At 44.9% G+C, this 19,671-nt stretch overlaps 1 protein-coding gene across 1 annotated transcript; it reads right to left on the reverse strand.

The window, feature by feature from the left end:
- Positions 1 to 1,181: 1,181 nt before the first annotated feature.
- On the reverse strand, positions 1,182 to 18,804 carry Tctn3 (tectonic family member 3). The gene is made up of 14 exons (XM_051146528.1): positions 17,903 to 18,804; positions 17,631 to 17,754; positions 17,284 to 17,402; positions 15,240 to 15,367; positions 14,906 to 15,014; positions 14,702 to 14,817; positions 14,170 to 14,205; positions 13,571 to 13,651; positions 12,097 to 12,222; positions 11,005 to 11,112; positions 10,467 to 10,561; positions 10,071 to 10,224; positions 7,331 to 7,468; positions 1,182 to 1,667 (listed from the first exon to the last, which is right to left on the reverse strand). Exons 1-14 carry the CDS (start codon positions 18,225 to 18,227, stop codon positions 1,431 to 1,433), a joined length of 1,896 nt encoding a protein of 631 aa, XP_051002485.1. The 5' UTR covers positions 18,228 to 18,804; the 3' UTR covers positions 1,182 to 1,430.
- Between the last annotated feature and the right edge of the window lie 867 nt (positions 18,805 to 19,671).

Genomic DNA, 19,671 nt, shown 5'->3' on the forward strand with positions numbered 1-19,671 from the left:
TTTTGGTTTATTGTGGGGGCTGGTCATTCCAGACCCCCGAGCTACTCCTTTTCCGGTGGGACTACTGATAAGAGCAGATTAAAGGCCAGCTGCCTGTGAGCAGCAGTTCTGGGAGCTTTTTTTCTGACTAACCAGATCCTTCATGACTTTCCTGGAATTTCTCTCCTACAACTAGCAGCTGTAAAGGTAGATACCTACCTGCTGGAGCATTCCAGAGTTAGGTATCCATAGCAACCCTTGCTTACACAAATACGCATGCCTCTGTGCCTATATAAACTCTGTGAAAATTTTCAATAAACGGGGTTTGACCAGAATGCAGACTTGCCCCCTTCTTCGTGTCTAGTGTTCTGTCTCTATACAGGAAAATTTTCCTCCCGAGCATTAGTGGAACCCTGGCGGGCTGGGGCAAAAAGTCTGTGTGCATGTTACTGTCTCTGGACTGGCCAGGCAGTCAAGACTCGGTGTGAGCTACCAATGCCTTATCCTTAAAGAAACAGGCTTCAAAAAGATGTCATGGGCATAAACTTGGACTAAAGGAAGAGAATTTCCCCAGAAAGGAAACAGACCCCCCTGATTTGAATACTACTGTACAGTTTATGAGAGTCCCCACTCCTCTTTAAACTGCATATATAAAAAAATGTCCGGGGTGTATCACAGGGTGTCAATTTCTGCCATGCTGCTGGACTTGGTACAGTGGAGTTCTCGGTCACTTTTATTACCTTACACGACAAAGTAGGGAAGGACAGAAAGGATGGGTGGGGCCGTTTGCTAGCGAGCAAAGGAGATGGGATTCCGTTCACTTAGGAATGAGCAGGAAGAACTATGTTCCTAACTCAGGTCTGGGCAAAGGGTGTGGCAACGCCTAGGCAACAGAGCCAGACAAAATACAGCGCCAGCAGCTTTCTGGCTTGAATTATCAGCGCTAATGCACAGGCCAGCCATTCTGCGTTCACTCTGGGTGATGGCAGGAGCATGTGCCTGCGAGCAGCCGGATACACCTCACAAACCTTCAGAGGGACAAAAGGCAACGTGAGGCTCTTGGCCTGCCCAGCTTTACAAGCAGAGAACCTAGAGGCCCAGAGGTATGTACCCAGAGGCCCGCGGAGCCCTAAGCAGAACACTATGATGATGGAATATTGTAATCACTTTCCTGGAGTGCCATCTTCAATTTATAAAGATTCCTCACTGGGCACAGTGGCTCACACCTTTAATCCTAGCACTTTCGAGGCAGAGGCAGGGGGAATCTCTGAGGTGGAGGCCAGCCTGGTCTACACTGGGAGTTCTAGGTTAGCCAAGGCTACATAGTGAGTAAATAGAGTCCCTTTAGTTAGGTCTGTTTCCATGAGTACGTGAGGACCTGTCCTGCCAAGATCAGTAGGCTGCCTTAGAGTTTCCCATGGGGAAAAACAAAACCTGACTGTTTTCTTTCTTCATTTGGTCTGTGAGCTAAGAGCTCCAAGTAGAAAGATGCACAGGATGAGGATGAGATAGGCTGAGTCTTTCTGAGCACTGGTCCCTCCGCTGAATGCCACTTTGAAGGGAAAGAAGAAATCAAATGGCAGTTTCCAGTCCGTTTGAGGTTGATCCCTTGGTGGCTCTGGCTTCTGAGTAATATCCACAAAGCTCACAAGAGTGGTCAAAGATACCTCCATCCCTCTCTGGTGCTCCTGCAGGGAGAGAGCCAAGGGTCAGTCAGCTCCTGGTACAATCCATGGAGTCTCACCAGCATTGCTTTCTTTGGACTGAAAGCACATGCACTCTAAGCAAGACACATCTTCCTGAAGGGGTCCACATAAGCAAATGCATTTCCAACAACAGCACATGACTCCAGAACTTGAACAGGTATACCTAAAGGCTCATTCTCAGAGCTTGGTACACACATCCTTGGAGGGAAGAGACAGGAGGATGGGTAGTCTCAAGTCATCCTTGGCTATAGCAAATTTGAGGCCAGCCTGGGCTGTAGAAGATGCTGTCTCAAAAGAGACTTTACTATCTCCAACTAGGGAGCTGTCTGACAGCAGCAGAAAGGCCAGGTGGCCGAGCCACTGCTATTACATGCTTAGCAGCTCTCCCTTATCAGTGAGGATGGCTGAAATTTCATGGGGGAAAGACCCTCAAAGAATTGTGGGGGAGGAGGTGACGAAAAACAAAAAACCCTAACCTCAAATATCAGATTCACAGACTGTTCGATTTTGAAGATTCCCCAGCTGTCCACAATTCAAGTCAACTAGAAGGGGTGCTCCAGAGGAAATGACCATGTCAGGCTGACCCCCATATCTAATCTGAGACAGGACTTCTAGACGCAGCTGGACCTGATGTCATACTCCTAAATGAATCCCGTTGTTCTGACCACGTGCTTACCAAGCAAACCCTGGTTCTAACTTGTCAGTAAGTATCTTGTAGAAGCTGGAATGAAGCTGTCCTGTTTTCCTTTCATTGCTCCAGCGCTCTCTGCTGGAGTTCATTTATTTATTTGTGTTTTTAAAGATTTTTTTTTTTTTTTTTGCTTTATGGCTGTGAGTTTTTCAGCCTGCACATATGGGTGTACCATGTGCACCTGCTATCCAGGGAGCCCAGAAAATGGTGTTGGGTCTCCTAAAATTGGAGCTATTTACAGTTGTGAGCTGCCATATGGGAGTTGGGAATCGAACCTGCATCTTTTAGGAGAGATGTCAGTGCTCTTATCCATAGAGCCCTCTCCAGCACCTGCTGTGGGTTTTTTTGTTTTTGTTTTTGTTTTTTTTTTAGACAGTGTTTCTTTGTGTGGCCTTGGCTGTCCTGGACTTGCTTTGTAGACCAGGCTGGCCTTGAACTTACAGTGGTCCGCCTGCCTCTGCTTCCCAAGCGCTGGGATTAAAGGCATGCACCACCATCACCCGGCCCTGCCACCACACTCCAAAAATGTAATTCTGCCTGGAGTCACTCTTCCAGGGGCTTTCCCTACTTGTGGTTTTGAAATGGGTGTAGGGGCAATGCTACCTTAATCTTACAAGCTATATGAACTGTTAGGGCTTCCGTAGAGCAGTCACACCCATCACAGCTTTGGCATAGAACTGAGATGCTTGGCCACATTCATCCAAGGACAGCCTGCCTTGCCTAGGTGGCCCAGGGAATCCAAGAGTCCAACCAGACACTGAAAACTAGCTGAGACTAACCAGGCAAAGAGGACTAGAGTGTGCTTAGCGCAGGAAACCTAAGAGCAAGCAATCCATGCTCTTTGGAATTTAATTTATAATAGGGGTTTCTGTTAGAACCTTAACACTGTCCCCAGGAACTTTAGAATGAATAGCAAGGTACATTAACAATTTTGGAATAAAGTGACATCACTGAGAGTACTATTTAAAGAATGCCCTGAGCTGGCTAGGATGCTCAGAAATATTTCGGGACGGAAAATGGAACAGGGGCCAGCCTGGTCTACAAAGCGAGCTCAGGACAGCCAAGGCTACACAGAAAAACTCTGTCTCGAAAAACCAAAAAAAAAAGAAAAGAAAAGAAAAGAAAGAAAGAAAAAAAGGAACAGGGAGTGAATTTTCAGTTGCAGGCTTTGTGCTCTGACCCATATCAGGGCCTTCAGGAGGAAGACAAACTGGTAACGGCCTAGTTGTCTAGGAAGGACATTTACGGAGCAGAAAAGGGATAATGGCCTCAGGTGGAAATACCCAAGCCATATCTGCCTACATAGTATTTATCAGTAACAAAACTCATTTTTTAGTTTCTATGACAGTTAAAGTGTGCATGTGTGCACGTGTGTGTGTGTGTGTGTGTGTGTGTGTGTGTGTGTGTGTGTGTGTGAAGACAACTCGTGTGAATTACTTACATCCTTCCATCATGTGGGTCCCAGAGATGAACCTCACATCATCAGGCTTGGGGGCAGGTACCTTTAATTGGCTGAACCTTTTCCTGGGCCCCAAGCTGATATTTTAATGTCTACTTAAAATTGTTTTTATCTTAAACTTTTAACAACATATCAACACATATATGTATATATATGCATGTGTATATATATGTGTGTGTATATATACACATACACATATTTCTAGGGTACAGTGTACCATCTTAAAACATACATACATTAGGGAATGATCAGACCAGGGGAGCTGCCATATTGACTACCCTGACATTCAAACTCTGTGTCTGCCTCCTTTTCATTGGTTTCCAAGGTGGATAAAGGCGTTCCTTTATTTGTTTGTTTGTTTATTTATTTATTTTGTATGTGCATTGGTGTTTTGCCTGCATGTATGTCTGTATGATAGTGTCAGGTCTTGGAGTTACAGACAGTTGTGAGCTGCTATGTGGGTGCAGGGAATTGAACCCAGGTCCTTTAGAAGAGCAGTCAGTGTTCTTAACCGCTGAGCCATCTCTCTAGCCCCAAGGCTTTTCAACTTACAACTGATTTCCCACACAGCCATGAGCCCAGGAGGCAACTGTGACACCTGTGTCTACTCAACAGTATAGTTTTGAGCCCTCGGTAGCACTGTGATGGCTAAGAAGTTGCACATGATAAGCTGCCTGAACAGCTGTCCTTTTGGTCTCACATGGGGACACACACTCATCAGAGCTGCTAGTGATTGGACTTTCAAGAAGTCTTCAAAACAGCACATCCATGAAACAGACACAGAAACTCACTGTCACTGGAATTTGAAGACAATAATCTAAAAAAACACGGGTGGAGGCAGGGTTAACCAAGGAAAGGAAGGTCATGTATAAGGGGACAGAAATGCTAATTATTCTCATTTGGTCATTATACCTTGTGTCAAAATCCCATTCTGTATCCCATAACACATACCGTTATTTTTTTTAATGTATTTATTTTTATTTTATGTGCATTGGTGTTTTGCCTGCATGTATGTCTATATGAAGGTGTCAGATCTTGGAGTTATAGACAGCTGCGAGCTGCCATGTGGGTGCTGGGAATTGAACCCGGGTCCTTTGGAAGAGCAGTCAGTGCTCTCAACCTCTGAGCCATCTCTCCAGCCCACCATTATTATACTTTAATTAAAACCAAGAAAAGCTTTTACGATTGCTGAAGGCTTAGAGTAAATACAGTCCAGAAGACTGTCCAGTTAAAAGGGATGGAACTGTACTCACCAGGTCATTACATAATACTGAATGAAGCTGACCACTCAGGTTTTTGAGTTTTTTGTTTGTTTGTTTGTTTAGTTTTTTTGAGACAGGGTTTCTCTGTGTTATCTTGGCTGTCCTGGACTCACTTTGTAGACCAGGCTGGCCTCAAACTCACAGTGATCCACCTGCCTCTGCCTCCCAAGTGCTGGGACTACAGACATGCACCACCATGCCCAGCCTGACCCACTTAGTTTTGAGTGCAGTTTTATTACCACATGGAGAACAAGGTTTTGCATGTGCTCAGTGTACTAAATTGAAATTTTGAGGGAGGTCTACAGTTTCTGCATTTGCATTTTAAAGTTATGTATGGGAAAAACTGGAGAACTCATTGTCCAGAGTGTGAGTCACTAAATTCCCTCAATTCTGCTCGCCTCGTTTCTTTTGTTGAGACACACAATGACACAGCCACCGCAGCACATTTCTTTTTGCTATGGTTCTGGTTCTGTTATGTGTGGTTGCGTTCACTTATTTCTCCTTTAAGTGATAACAGTTCGAGCAATTTACTTTAGCGGTCACCGGCAACACTTCCTGAAGCTTGGGGTTGGTGTGCTTCACTTGCGTTGCCCACACAGCAACATCCTTTCTTCAACAGAAAATCTACCAACAACCAACGACATGAAGAGTTCGGGTTGGGTTTGCTTGGTTTTTGCAGCAGGATGTCCACTTTATGCAGTATTGCATCCTATTGCATTTTAGTCCATTTTTAAACCACCATGTTCTCCTCCAAACAAATGAAAACTATTATTAAATCTGGGGATGCTTCCTGTGGGATGTGTGGTCTGCAGCTGCACTCACGACTGTGAGCTAAAACAGAACATCTCTGGCCGGAGTGTAACTCATGACTGAGATACACAAGCTCTTCACTCCAAGGGAAAGAACACCATCAGGTACATACATGCCGAGTGCTCCCCTCGCGTCTGGTTTTCTTTTTATTCATTTTTTTCATCAAATGTCTTTTTGTTGGGTTTTATTTCTTGGTGTGATGAATAATTTATAAACAATAAAATCGAGGGACATTAATGTTTCAGTTAGTGTTCTGGCTGGTAACTGTGTTATCCAGCCAGCGACAAAACAGGAGCCAGAAAGTGCATCATCTCTGTTCCTGTGTGATCCCTTTTTGATCACCTCGCTACTAGCTAATGGTTCTTCAATGACTCACAATCAAAACACAGCTGAAACTCCAACTATTTTCCTACCTAACCATCAGGTAGGCTAAATGACTGGATAGTATTGTAAGCAATGCAAACTATCAGAAAAAGACATGGGGTAAAATATCTGGATAAGAAAACAGACAGTGGGTGGCTGTAATGGCCAAGAGAGTCAGAGGCTTTGGAAAAGAGCAAACACAAAAACAGTCTTGTGACAACAGAACGCAAAGTATAGTTGAGGACGACGTATCAGTGGACTCAGTGCAGGTTCTGAAACAGACCACACGAGTCTTACAGAACCACAACATCTAGAGAAAGATCAGGAAGCTCCAGTGGTACTTCCTGATAACCCGAGTGCTAACACAGATAGGCACAGACAGTCAATTTGTCCAGTCCTGCTGCTGGGGAGAGTAAAAGTACTTATACAGTCAGTCCCCAGTCACTTTACTGGAAAGCAAATATACTGCAACTAACAGAAATTTCAATGTTTTAATTTTCACTAAAAATTACCCAGTTCAAACAATGAGTCATTTCACCTCATTATTTCTAGGCAAACACGCCATTTTTGAAGCTGTGAAGCCAGAGATTCCACACTCTAAAAACTAAGGCAGATGCCAAGTGTGTCCGCAGCACTTTATAGGCAGGAGACACATGTTTTCTCCAGATGAAAGCATTTATCTAACGGAGCCCATAGAAGCAAGAATTGGCAACTACACCTGTAACTTCAGTCATAATCAATAGATCCCAAAACACCATTAGTTGAGTGCCTGAGACAGTGAGCACAAATGCATAGAAAATGCTTTTTGTGGTCAGATTAGTAATGACAGTAGCGTTATTTGAAAAGAGTTAATCTCTGCTGAAATCTGGGTGGGAAACAGGAAAAGATGAGTGTGGCTGTACCCACCGTGACAGAATGTTGATTGTCATAAGCATGCTGGAGGGACAGACTTGAAAATGGATCTTGGGAACTCACTCTGAAGAAATACTTATTGGGAATACATCCACTGCCTCTCAGCTGTTTACCCATGTCATCAAATTATTGGAGGAACGTGGCTTACCTGGACAGACTTGCACTGGTACAGGAATCGGGCTCCTGCCACATGAGCTTGTGGGTTGGACTGAAGTCCTACATGTGCCCACAGCACCTGGATCTCCAGGGAGACTGGTATGGAACAGCACGAGGTGCAGTTGACAGCCTGTAGAAGGCAAAGAAGCACGCACTCAGTTGCCATTGTTTTTGAAAAGATTTATTTTTACTTATGTGTATGCATGTACCTCTCTCAGTGTATTTGCACATGTGTGCAGGTGCCCATGGAGGCTAGAAAGGGTGTCAGATCCCCTGTAGCTAGACTTATGGGCAGTTGTGAGCTACCAATGGGTGCTCTTAACTGCTGTGCCATCTTCTCTTGACGTCTCCCAAGTAGCTATTGCTTTTAAAGCACTGTGTAATGACACAGAAGGCTCAAAGGGCTTAGAGGAAGCACAAACCAGGCCTCACAAATGTTCCCAATCTAAAGAGGGTTGTATTTAAAAAATGAACAACAGGATGAAGATTCTTCGGAAAACTAAAGATACATATAACGTACGGTCTGGCTATTTGACTCTTTTTGGGTGTGTGTAATCAATGAAAACGAAGCCTGCATGGCAAAGACACAGCTGCACTGCCACTCACAACAACCAGCATAGGCTCTCCACTGCAGTTCCTATCAACGGATAAAAGGATGAAAAAAATGTGGTATCCATATAATGGACTATGATTCATTCAGTCATAAAATAAAAACAAATGAAGCCCTGTTATTTGCAGTAAAATGGGTGGACACAGAGAATTCCCACATTCTATGAAATAAGTGACACACAGGTACGCTGTCACTCATAAGTGGGAGCTGAAAATCTTTTTTTGATGCAGGGTTTCTTTGTGTAGCCCTGGCTGTCCTGGAACTCTGTAGAGCAGTCTTGCCTTGAACTCAGAGAGACCAGCTTACCTTGCTGGCTAGTTGAAAATGTTGATCTTAATATGGAAGTGTAGAATTCTAGAATTCTACAGTGACGACTGGAGACCAGTTAAAGGTGGGGTCGGGTATACAGAGAGGAAGGTGGGATGATCCATACTGAGCTACAAAGCTTTAGTTAGACAGGAAGAAGAATTTCTAGTGCTCACAGCACAGTGGGGGGCAGTAGGGCATTTGCAGTTTTAAATAACCGATAGTGTGTTTTATACAGAATCTGGAGAGGAAATAAAAAAAGAACTTGAAAAGAGAAGCTAAGAGACTCTGAAGGTAACAATAAGGAGATGGAAATGATCAATAAATAGGGCGTGAATGTACTGAAATCTCACACACAGTCCCTACATATATATGGTTATGTTAATTAAAATTAAAGCTTACAACTGGGTGGTGGTGGTGCACACCTTTAATCCCAGCACTCGGGAGGCAGAGGCAGGCAGATCTCTGTGAGTTCAAGTCCAGCCTGGTCTACAGAGTGAGTTTCAGGACAACTGGACCTACACAGAGAGAAACTCTGTCTCGAAAAACCAATAAAGGAGGAGGAGGAGATGACGGTGATGATGGTGACTATTTCCAAAAAGGCACACAACGAAGACAGCACATGTTGTTACTAAGCAACAGCTACAAAGTGTCTCCTATGAACCAAGGACATGAAAGGCCATGGCCTTGAGCAGACAATATGGATTTAAAAAAAAAAGAAAAAAGAAAAAGAAAGGATTTGAACACAGAAGCAATGACAAGTTAAGTAAGACACATTTGAGTTAAGTTCTGTAGCCACTCAAAGACTACTTTGAAGGTACCAAGGAACCATGTAAACTTTGGAACAGAAATATGGTATATATAAAGTAGTACCCTAAGAGAAATAATTGCAAGGTGTAGGAAGACTTCTGCTTTTAAACAGTTAATACCTTTCAGGTAAATGGGAAACGTGTGATCTTTATTTGCTGGCACTGAGAATTGAACCCAATTCAGTTACCTGGCAAGAGAACCACACTGAGCCACACCACACACCTTGCCCTAAAGCCTGGCTTATGGCAATCTTAAGAGAATGAGCGGCCAGGTATGGTGGTGGCATATACCGGTAATCCCAGCACTCAGGGAGGCAGAGAAAGGTGGATCTCTGCGAGTTCGAGGCCAGCCTGGTCTACAAAGCCAGTCCAGGACCATGTCTTAAAAAAACAAAAAAAAAAAAAAAGGAAAAGGAGAACAAGCCTGTGCTCAGCCTCATAAACAAGCCCGTACTGACCATATATTGAAGGCGGTAAGTGTAGCTGGAAACGTTGCTCAGTAGGTAAAGCTTGCTTGCTGCCAAGCCTGGCAACTTGACTCTGATCACCTCCAGGACCCACATGGTAGGAGAGGACCACCTCCTTCCACACATATCATAAGCACAATAAATGCACTCACATGATAAATGCAATGAAAAAAGGAATATGAGAGAATATTTGAAATATGTGGCATGGCTTTGAGTAATAAGCAACCACCAATCTTCTCAACGCTGAATCATAATATAAATATCTATGCTTTCAGATGGTTTTAGGTGACTCCTGTGAAAAGGTTGTTCAACTCCCAAAGGGGTCCCCACAGGTTGAGAACTGCTGCTCTACATTATCCTCAGGTTTAAGTAAGGAAAAGAGATTAGATGTAAATATACCCTGACCTCAAACAGGAATACTTTCTTACATTCTTCTTGATGTGATAAATACAGAGAAAAGCGAGGCTGGTTTTCGCCTTGCATCCTATAATTTCAAACATGGAAAATGAGTCGCCAGTCAGCGGTGGCTTCCTTCCTTACTGAAATGCTGCAGTTCCTGCTCAGGATCCTGGTCCATCCTCCTTTCTGGGCTGGGTCAGCATTGCCGAAGATGGCGACCCGCTCTGGTCTGGGGTTTCCATGAAGACTCTGGTAAATCTCCTTCTGCAAGTCGCTGCAGTTCGCCTCTTTGGGTCTGAAAGTAAACACCATGGAGGCTGGAGTCCAACACGAGCATGGAAGTGATACCACATTAGCATTCAAACATAAAATTAATAATGTTAGAGACCGGAAGAAATAACCTTAGCAGGTACACTGTAGATATAAAGATTATCATTTTTTAAAGTGTTATGTAAAATATTAAACAGCTACTACATCTACATAGCCCCTAGAAACAGAAACAAAATTGTGGGAAGGTGCTCTGAGGCAAATAATTACCTTAACGTGCATCCAGATACTGCATTCACTCCGAACTGTACCTCATGCCTCTTAACAGAGCAAATTCCACTACCCTCACTCTGCAACAGGGTCATCTGAGGTGCAAAAGTGATGGTTAAGGCAATGATAGCGGCTATAGGAGGTGGGCGGAGCTGAGAAACCAACACTTTCACCATTCCCTAAGCACTGTTTGAATTATATTAATATACTGTAGATTCGGTCACAAATATATTTCCTCTATTAGTTCAAGAACCAGACAAATCCTGCCTTTCTAAAAATGATTAGCCATATATTAAATAAGCATATGTTAAATAAGCCATATATTAAAATAAGCAAAAGTCAGTGTATTTTCAGTTAGCTAGTCTGAGGTGTAAAGCCTTTGGTGGCATCAACATTTAAGAACATAATATACTTCCGTAAAGAAAGTGCTGACTATGAAAGCCCACGGAACTTTGAGGCCTGGGACACCCAAAGGCCAGCAACAATTTTTCTCCTCTTTGTCAGGCTGCAATAGTCTACCCAGCTCCAAAAAAGATACCGAGTGACCCAAGTCACCAGTTAGCACCAAGAGTGGCTTCCCAGTGAGGTAGCCCGGATTCCCACTTCTAGGACGAGTAGGAAAAGCAGCCTCTCTCTGTTGAGATGCCTGCAGAAGGAAGAAGACAGTTAGTATGCAAACACGCTTCCCCGCCCGGCTCACACCTTCCCCACCCAAGTAGGCGATCTATGAGCCGCGCTGAGCAACTTTCACCTTGTGGCGCTGCACCACTATTCTCTTGCTTTCCTCTCTAAAATAAATCTGGGGATTTTGGGTAGTGGTCTTGTTTTGGTGGTACTCAGGATTAAATTTATGGTCTTGCATATGCTAGGCATGTGCTCTCCCCCATCACGAGCAGCCTGAACCCTGAAAGTCACCACGTGCTCATTCTGCCGAGGATTAAAGCCAAGGATCTACTAAGGATCCCCTGACACTATTTCTCAAACACTGGTACTGATTTTGTGCAATATATGGCCTGGCTGAATCCACAGGACTTTAAATATAATTTAAAATTAGTCAGTAATGGGACTGTGGGAGACCCAGAACTCGCTGATCACAGCCCTGGAAAGAACTCTGCTTGAGTTAAAAGGAAGAAAAGGTAGAAGAAAGGCAGACAGATCACAGAAGTCAAGACCACAAACCAGAGTTCAGTGGGAAATAAGATTATAGATGTTCAAAAGTGAGAAATTCTTGCAAAAGATTTCCTCTCTGCTGCTGACTGAACCTCACCGTGAGCATCCTTAACAAGTTCTGATTTCAGTGCCACTTTGGTTGGGCCCAAACAGAGCATCAGAGACTATGTTAATTATACACATGTGTTGAACATCTGTCACTTTAGTCAAACTAAGGAGTAGTAAATGTTAAGACGTAAAATAAGATCAAAGTAGGCCTTAATATTCTGATCCTGTTTCATGTGTATTACAGAACGAGTGCTATTATTTCTTTTCTATGAAGTAGAGTGGGAAATTTTATTAAAGAAAGCGAGGAGCTAAGACAGACAGACAGACAGACAGACAGAGGATGGATACTGTCTCTGCAAAGTGCTATTTCTAGGCCTCGTCTCTAACCTCTCTCTGAGAGCAGGCCACTGACCCTAAAGTGAACGATGAAGTCTTGCTGTAAGGAAACGCCTGGCTCCACAGTCAGGTTGGTCTGGCTAAAGCTGACAGAGACTCTCTGGATCCCAGAGGTCCCGTTGGTCTCTATCTCATAGATGACCTGAAAAGCAAAAGAAGAATTCATTAATAAACAGTTGTAGGTTTACAGTGTTTAGCACAGAAGGCTCTTCTGCGTTTTAACTGCAGGCCAGAGGCTTACATGGTGATCAGAGCACACTTAAGTTAAAGTTGTGAGTGTGGGCAGAGCCAGGTAGGTGCAGAACTGGGCAAAGGTGAGCGAGGAACAAGATCTGGGTTACTAGACCTTTAAGTGTTGGAAGAGAAACAAAGACTATAGCTGGGGAGAGAGGGAATGCAGTCCCTAAAGAGGACACTTTAAGAGAATTCCTATTCCATTACACGTTTCATTGACTGTAAGAGAAAACTAAAGTAGGCTATCTCAGACTTTGAGAGGATGCCGTGTCGGCAGATGGAACTGTGAAAAAGCTGCTAAGAGCCAGCACAAGACTCTGTGTACAAAGGAAGAGTCTAGAACTAAAACACTGGAGGACAGGAGTGACGGACATGCCTCCAGTATGGTGAGGAAGAAAGCAATGGGCTCAACTCCTGAGGCTAGAGCTGACATGACGTCCAGCAGGTCAGCAAGTCAGTCTAGCCCAGTGATTCTCAATGTGAGGGTCACGACCCCATTAAGGGCTGACTGACCCTTTCATAGTCGCCTAAGACCACTTGAAAACACAGATATTTACATTACTGCTGGGGGTTGGTCTGGTGCTGCTCTGTATTCACATGGTAAATACTGGCCCCCAAGATGTGGTTGTAGTCCAGCCAGTACATTCTCACATACACCAAATGATGTATAAACTCTACTCCCCAATAGTCTCTGATTGGTTAATAAAGTTGCTAACAGCCAATTACTGGGCAGAACAGAGGTAGGCGGAACTTTGGTTCTCAGGTAGAGACCATGAGGCCAGGAGAAGAGATGAGAAGACAGAAAGATGGAGAGAGAGAAAGAAGCCGGCCTGATGGAGCAGATCCAGCCCACACAGGACGACTGATTGGCAAGTACCTTGGGGAATGCAGCTGGGAAGTAGCCAGACTAGCTTAGAAAATTCATTTAAATGGTATCTGCCCAGTTACTGTGCTAAGGTTTGTTTAAATAAATTAATAGGTCTCTTTCTCAATTGTTGGAGGGCTAGCCAGATTAGTAGAGCCTTCAAGAGTTAATAAATATTTAACACATTATAATTCATAACAGTAGCAAAATTACAATCATGAAGTAGCAACAAAATAATTGTATGGTTGGGGGTCACCACAGCATAAAGAACTGTATTAAAGGGTCACAGCATTAGGAAGGTTGAGAACCACTGCTGTACCCTTACAGGAAGATGAGGCCCCACCGATGATACTGACCAATATGTACCAGTCTAGAATCTGAGTTTCCGCACCTGGGAAACGATATTGTGACATGTGTTTCCAGTCAGCAGAGGAGGACTGGTTGGTGAGGCAAGTGTTACAGGAACCTGGAACTTGAAAGAGAAAGAAGCAAATCAATTGAAACTGAACAGCTTTTTCTTTTTCTGCTATATATTATGCTACAATGAATACTTTTGTTTGCTTGTGGCTATTCCATTTTTCTCTCCTTCCAGTGTGAGACGACTTAAATTCAAGTCATTCATAGTCAGCACATCTCAGTACAAGCTTCTTGGAACATTGGTTGTATCAGATATGAAGCAAGGGCTACAGCCAATCAGATATGAAGGATTCTGTATTCTACCTCTCCTCTTAAGACAGTCACAAAGCCTGCTATTACACGAAAGGACTTAAAGACGCCCACTTCAAGCGTAGCATTTAGCTTGACTTAACTTGGGTGTTTTCTAGATTTTCCAAAACCTCGTTAATCTTTACTTCATGTGAAGCTATTTCTAAAGCAATGCTTAACTGTGGTACAAAACACCCATATTCTCTCGCGTTATTATAATCTTGAATGAAACGGCCTCAGATGGCCAGCGGCCAGGCATCACTTTTCTGATAAACCCCATCATACCTTCATATTCTGAAGATCAATCACACCTCTTGGAACCTAGGAAAGACAAGCACGGAGACATGATGGTGCAATACACCTTTCATAAAATCACCAGGAGTTTCCACTTCCTATGACCCCCACACAGACTTTGGTAGAGGAAAGGGAAGATCAAAATACTTGAGTGACCTCTGATCTTCTACCTAACTTTCTTCACTAAATGTCAAGAGTGGGGCTGGATGCCATCCTGGATTGAATGCCTACACAGCCAGACCCAGCTCGTTCAAAAAGCAACAACATTAGCGAAACAGGGAACTGTCACTGCTCACATCAGCCGGATGGTGACAAGGGCTTATCACAGAACTACTGCCTCTAATTTTCCCATCTTTCTCCCAGTAGTGTGGACCTTAGGAATTATGATTTGCAATTAAGGAGTTTTCTACAGGCCACAGAGCAGGTGGCATGTGAGCTTCACAGTGAGATGGGGTGAGGTCTGTAGAGTGGGCATGGGGCAGGGGAGGAGGGGGGAAGGGGAAAACGGGGTGACGACACTTACCTTCAAAATGGTAAAGTTGTAGTAAGAGGCGGCATCCAGGGCTGGCTCCGAGGTGCAGCTACTGGCCAGGTCCCTGAAGAAACGGGTGCAGGCTGTGCTTTTACTCTCTAGGAAACCTTATAATACAAAGAGTGAAGGCTGCGGTAAGTGAGAAAGCTAAGTTCCAAAAGAGGAAAAGGCTGGTGTCCTCCTGCTCCGACCCACCTGCAGGATTGCTCTCGGCACAAGATCCCCCAGCTCCCACCGCTGCAGGCTGCCTCAGTAAGCTCACTACAGACCAGCTGGGGTAGTAGGTAAGGATGGGCTCCCCAGCCTGAGTGAAAATAGAGGACAAATGTATTCATAGTAAGGTTAGACTGAACACCCCAGAAAAAGGAAGCAAGAGACAAAAGTTGACTAGATAGTCTGCTTACTGTCATCTCAAACGAGGAGTGGCTGAGAATGGTTTACCTCATTGTAAGAGGGGACTACAGAGTTACACTGCCAACTGTGCTTTGCCAGGAAAACCAGACTACCCCACCTGTTTCCACAGGCTCACCCTATAGAATGGCAGTGGCGGCTCGGTTTTCCATGTCGAGGTGAAGGATGGGCCTCCAAACTCTGCCACCAGGGCCTCGAAGTTGGTTGCATTGACTGTTTGGAGCTTCTGGAAATAGTTTAATTTTGCTAAAAATGTTTTTAAAAGAACAGAGACTTAGATAAAAAGCATTTCTTTTAAAATATCTGACACAAGACACAAGAAACAATTAATCAGCCAGGCACAGTGGCGCACGACTTTAATCCCAGCACTCAGGAGACCGAGGCAGGCAGATATCTGAGTTCAAGGCCAGCCTAGTCTACAGAGAGAGTTCCAGGACAGCCTGGTTACACAGAGAAACCCTGTCTCAAAAAACAAACAAACAAACAAACACAAGCTTTTCAGTACAACAAACATGTTCACATGCAGGTGAACACCAGAGTTTAAGGAAGTGCTACAGGATGACTCATGACAATGACTTGAATTTAATCCCTGGGACTTATATGGTAGAAGTAGAAAGCTGATCCTCAGAGGCTGTGCTTTGACCTCCACAAGTGTGCTGCGTCATGTTCATGTCACATGTATATATGTGCTCCCTCCAACCCCAAAAATAACATGTAAATCTTACAGAACAAAGTGCTGCTCCCACACAGGTGTGCTGACACCTGGTCTGGGTACCACCTTCTTTCTACCTCTTCCCTGCATCTCCAGAGCCAAGGCTTCCAGCTCTCCGGCTTCCCCAGCTCCCCAGCTTCCCCAGCTCCCCCAGCTCCCCCAGCTCCCTGGCTTCCCCAGCTCTCCGCTTCCTCCGGAAACGACACAGAAAGGCTATTTATTATTATGTATACAGTGCTCTGCCTGCATGTACATCTGCAGACCAGAGGAGGGCATCAGATCACATTATAGATGGTTGTGAGCCACCATGTGGTTGCTGGGAATTGAACTCATGACCTCTGGAAGAGCAGTCAGTGCTCTTAACCACTGAGCCATGTCTCCAGCCCTCAGAAAGGCTATTTACCTCCTATCACATCCAGTTACTGCTACCTTTGAGGTCAGAGAGTCAATATCCATCGATCCTTTTTGTGGCTTTCACACATGTATTGGTGGAAGTGGTGATAAGGAGATAATGAATGCAGACAAGACATACAAGACATATTAACGAGAATATAAGGATATTCCTGTTAATGTCCACCATCACACATGGCATACCATTACCCAACCGTTCAAAGCCAGTTTGATTCTGGCATGACTGTGGATCTGAAACGAAGCCTAGAGACCATCTCATCCAACACCATTAGGAAGTTTGGATCCTCAGAGGCAAATGAGTTCCAAGAACCTTAGCGTAAGCTTGGAGAACCAAGAGCAGACCCCGAGTCTCCTAAGTGCTGGTCTTCAGTTTTTTCCCACTCCACCGTGCTGCAGGGCCCCTGTTAGGGATATGCCCCCTCCTCCCCACCATCATTATCAGGAAGTACTGTCCATTGTGCATAAATAAAGATACAGTTTGTCTTTTTTTAAGGGGCTGACTTAAATTTATCTGGAGAGGGAACTCTACAAGTTAATGACTTAAGACCAGTGTCTGAGAAAGCCAAGGGTGGGCTCACCTCCAACTGGGGCAAGTGACAGAAGATTCTTAGGAGAGCTAAGACGTTAGAAAGCCAAGGAGGAAGAGGGCTATTCGTGTCAAGGAGGAAAACATATAAAACTTCGGAAAATTTTAATGCATAGCTTGAGGACAAGGTACATGAATTTGGCCAAATTTAAAAGGTCAGTGTAAAACTATTAGCGAAAAGCTTGTGGGAGAAAAGGACTTAGAAGATGCGAAAGCACCCTGACTGCTGGGGGCGGGGAGGGGGAGGTGCAGTGTTTTAAAGGCCGTGGGGAGTCCCTGGAGCTTTCTGAATTTACTAATGACCTTTCCTAACAAGGAAGAGGATAAAGGTAGGAGAAGTGAGCGATGGGGATTCAAAGGAAAAAAAAAAAAAAAAAAAAAAAAAAAAAAAAAAAAAAAAGAAGAAGAAGAAGAAGTCCAAAGACAAGAACAGCCAAACTTGTTCCTACTCACAGTTGTTCACACGGATACAAAACTGTGCAATTCCACTGGAATCCGTGAAAACTCTGGAAGGAAACGGGGAGTTGCTCCTGAAGATAAGAGAGTTGTCCACACACACCCAGCTTGAAGCTCTGTGAGGAAAGATGAAGATACTGAGGAGGGTTAGGGTTAGGGGGATGGGTCCCATTCCCACGGATGTCTGGTACAAATCAGAGGTTCTGTGGGCAGCTGCAATGCAACACAGAGGTTCTGTTTTACTGGATGGCTCGGCTTTCAGGAAAACACAAGGGGCAGGAGACTCACTCTTACTTCTAGCCTCCCACCACCCCCCACCCCCGCCAACCATCATGGCAATTCACCTTACACTACCAGGAAGGCAGAAGGAAAAGACCGTCCTCGGATGGAGAAGATCGCAGTCCTTGTCACAGCAGCAGTTTAAATCGCAAGTACCAGGAGTCAAATCACAGACACAGATCGGCAAGGCTATAAAAGTGCAAGAACCAGGATGAAGCGCCCCAAAGTTTTCCTGCGTGAACAGCTCTACTACCCGGCTTTGGGGCAAAGCAGTTTTGTCTACAGAATTTCTGATCTGAGAAGTCAGTATTTCTACCCCCGTATCTCCTTGCATCACCTGAGAAGGGGTCCGTAGTCCCGTTCTCGGGCATCTCCGGCACACTCGTCCAGGGAGGAGGGCCCTCAGACGAGTCCGGAGGAGCTTCAGTCGCCACTTCGGGCGTCACTGGCCCCAGGGCCGAGTAGGTGGGTAAAGCCCGGGCTGGGGAGGAGGGCTGCGGCCGGGCAGCGTCAGGAAGCATCAGGACCACCACCGACAGCAGGTGCAGCTGCTGGGAGCACATAAGAGAGCCTAACCGCGGAGGGGTGAGAGCGGAATCTAGGTCTCCTAAGTCCCAGGAGCGCGGGGAGGAGTCGTCGCATCCGACGTCATCTGCTTCCATCTGAGCATTGGCTCAGGCGGTGGCTGCGTGCTCTTCAACCAATGGAAAGTGATGTTGTTGCGACCCTGCATCCTTCTTGCTCCGCCCTCCTCCTTAGCGGCGCGTGGCTCCGGTCACCTGGCAACCGCTGGGCCAAGGCGCCTTTGCTACTTTCCGCCGCTAGATGGCGGCTGGCATCACGTTGATGCCCCATGCGGACCTGGAGGAGTGGAGTGCGGTCTTCCGTGAAGGGAAGATCTATAGGCATGAGCTGGAATTACTTGTCTCTTTCGATCGGTTTTCCCAAGGTAAGAGGCCCTTTCTGTGGAAGGGCCATGATCTCAAGGAGAAAAACACATCGAAAGTCGCATCCCTTAAGCATGCCGGGAAACTGAGTACCGGACCACGCTGGTTACTCCCGAGACTCTAGCAGGATCACGAGTTTTAGGCCCGCCTGTTCCCTAAAACAAAGACAAACAAACGAAGTCTCCGTGATAGGGGCTGGGAGAGATGACTCAGCTGCTAAGAGTATTTGTACTTTCAGAGGACTGGGGTTTGCTTCCCAGCACCTGTAAGTTATCTCATGAACATCCGTAACTCCAGTTCTGGGGAGGATCCATTGTCTCTGCCAACTACCCATCTCAGTAGACAGACATCCACAGGCATACAGACACTTGGAGGCAAAACATTCATATGCTTAAAATCTTTAAAAAAAAAATCTCTACTGTAATACTGTAGTGCAATAAAGCAATACTTATTTAACTCCATGAGTTTCTTCATTCGTTCATTCCTTCATTCTCTCTCACTCTTGCTCTCTCGTTCTTTCTGTGTGTCCCTCTCTCTCCCCAGTTTCATGTAGCTCAGGCTGACCCTCAGTCTTAAAATGTGACCAAGGATGGCTGAATTTCCGATCCTCCTGGGTGCTGGAATTTCAGGCATACAGGCCACCACAACATTGTAGAGGTCAAACTCATGACCTCTTTTGCTCCATGAACACCCGGCAAACACTCTACCCACTTAAATTTTACCGAATTAAAAAAAAATTTTTAAAAGCGTTATTAAATGCATCACATCAGTAAAAGTGATCTGTACATTTGTTGCTGGAAAGGGTAGTGAGAGGAGAGGTTCAGTACAAGAAAATAGGGTGGGAAAGAATGTGAGGAGTTAGCAGAAGTTAAATTTAGAAACATTTTCTGAGGAGAAAGTAAAGTAAGATACAGAAATGGAAATAGCCAAGTAACCAAGTAGAAAGCTTCTCCCTTTTCACCCTTTTAAATGCAAGATTTTGCAGACTATCTACAGGGGAGCTTGCTTTTCTCAGGAGTGGCATGCCCCTCTGGCTGTCCAGTAACACAGACATTCTGTATTCCCACTGATCTGGTAGACACAGGCATGCATGGCTGTCACACATGTAATGGGCACCTCGTATGCTTGAGCTGTTAAATATTTAATTTCAAAATTGTAA

The sequence above is a fragment of the Acomys russatus genome, chromosome 5 (assembly GCF_903995435.1).
Source record: "Acomys russatus chromosome 5, mAcoRus1.1, whole genome shotgun sequence".
Lineage (NCBI taxonomy): Eukaryota > Metazoa > Chordata > Mammalia > Rodentia > Muridae > Acomys > Acomys russatus.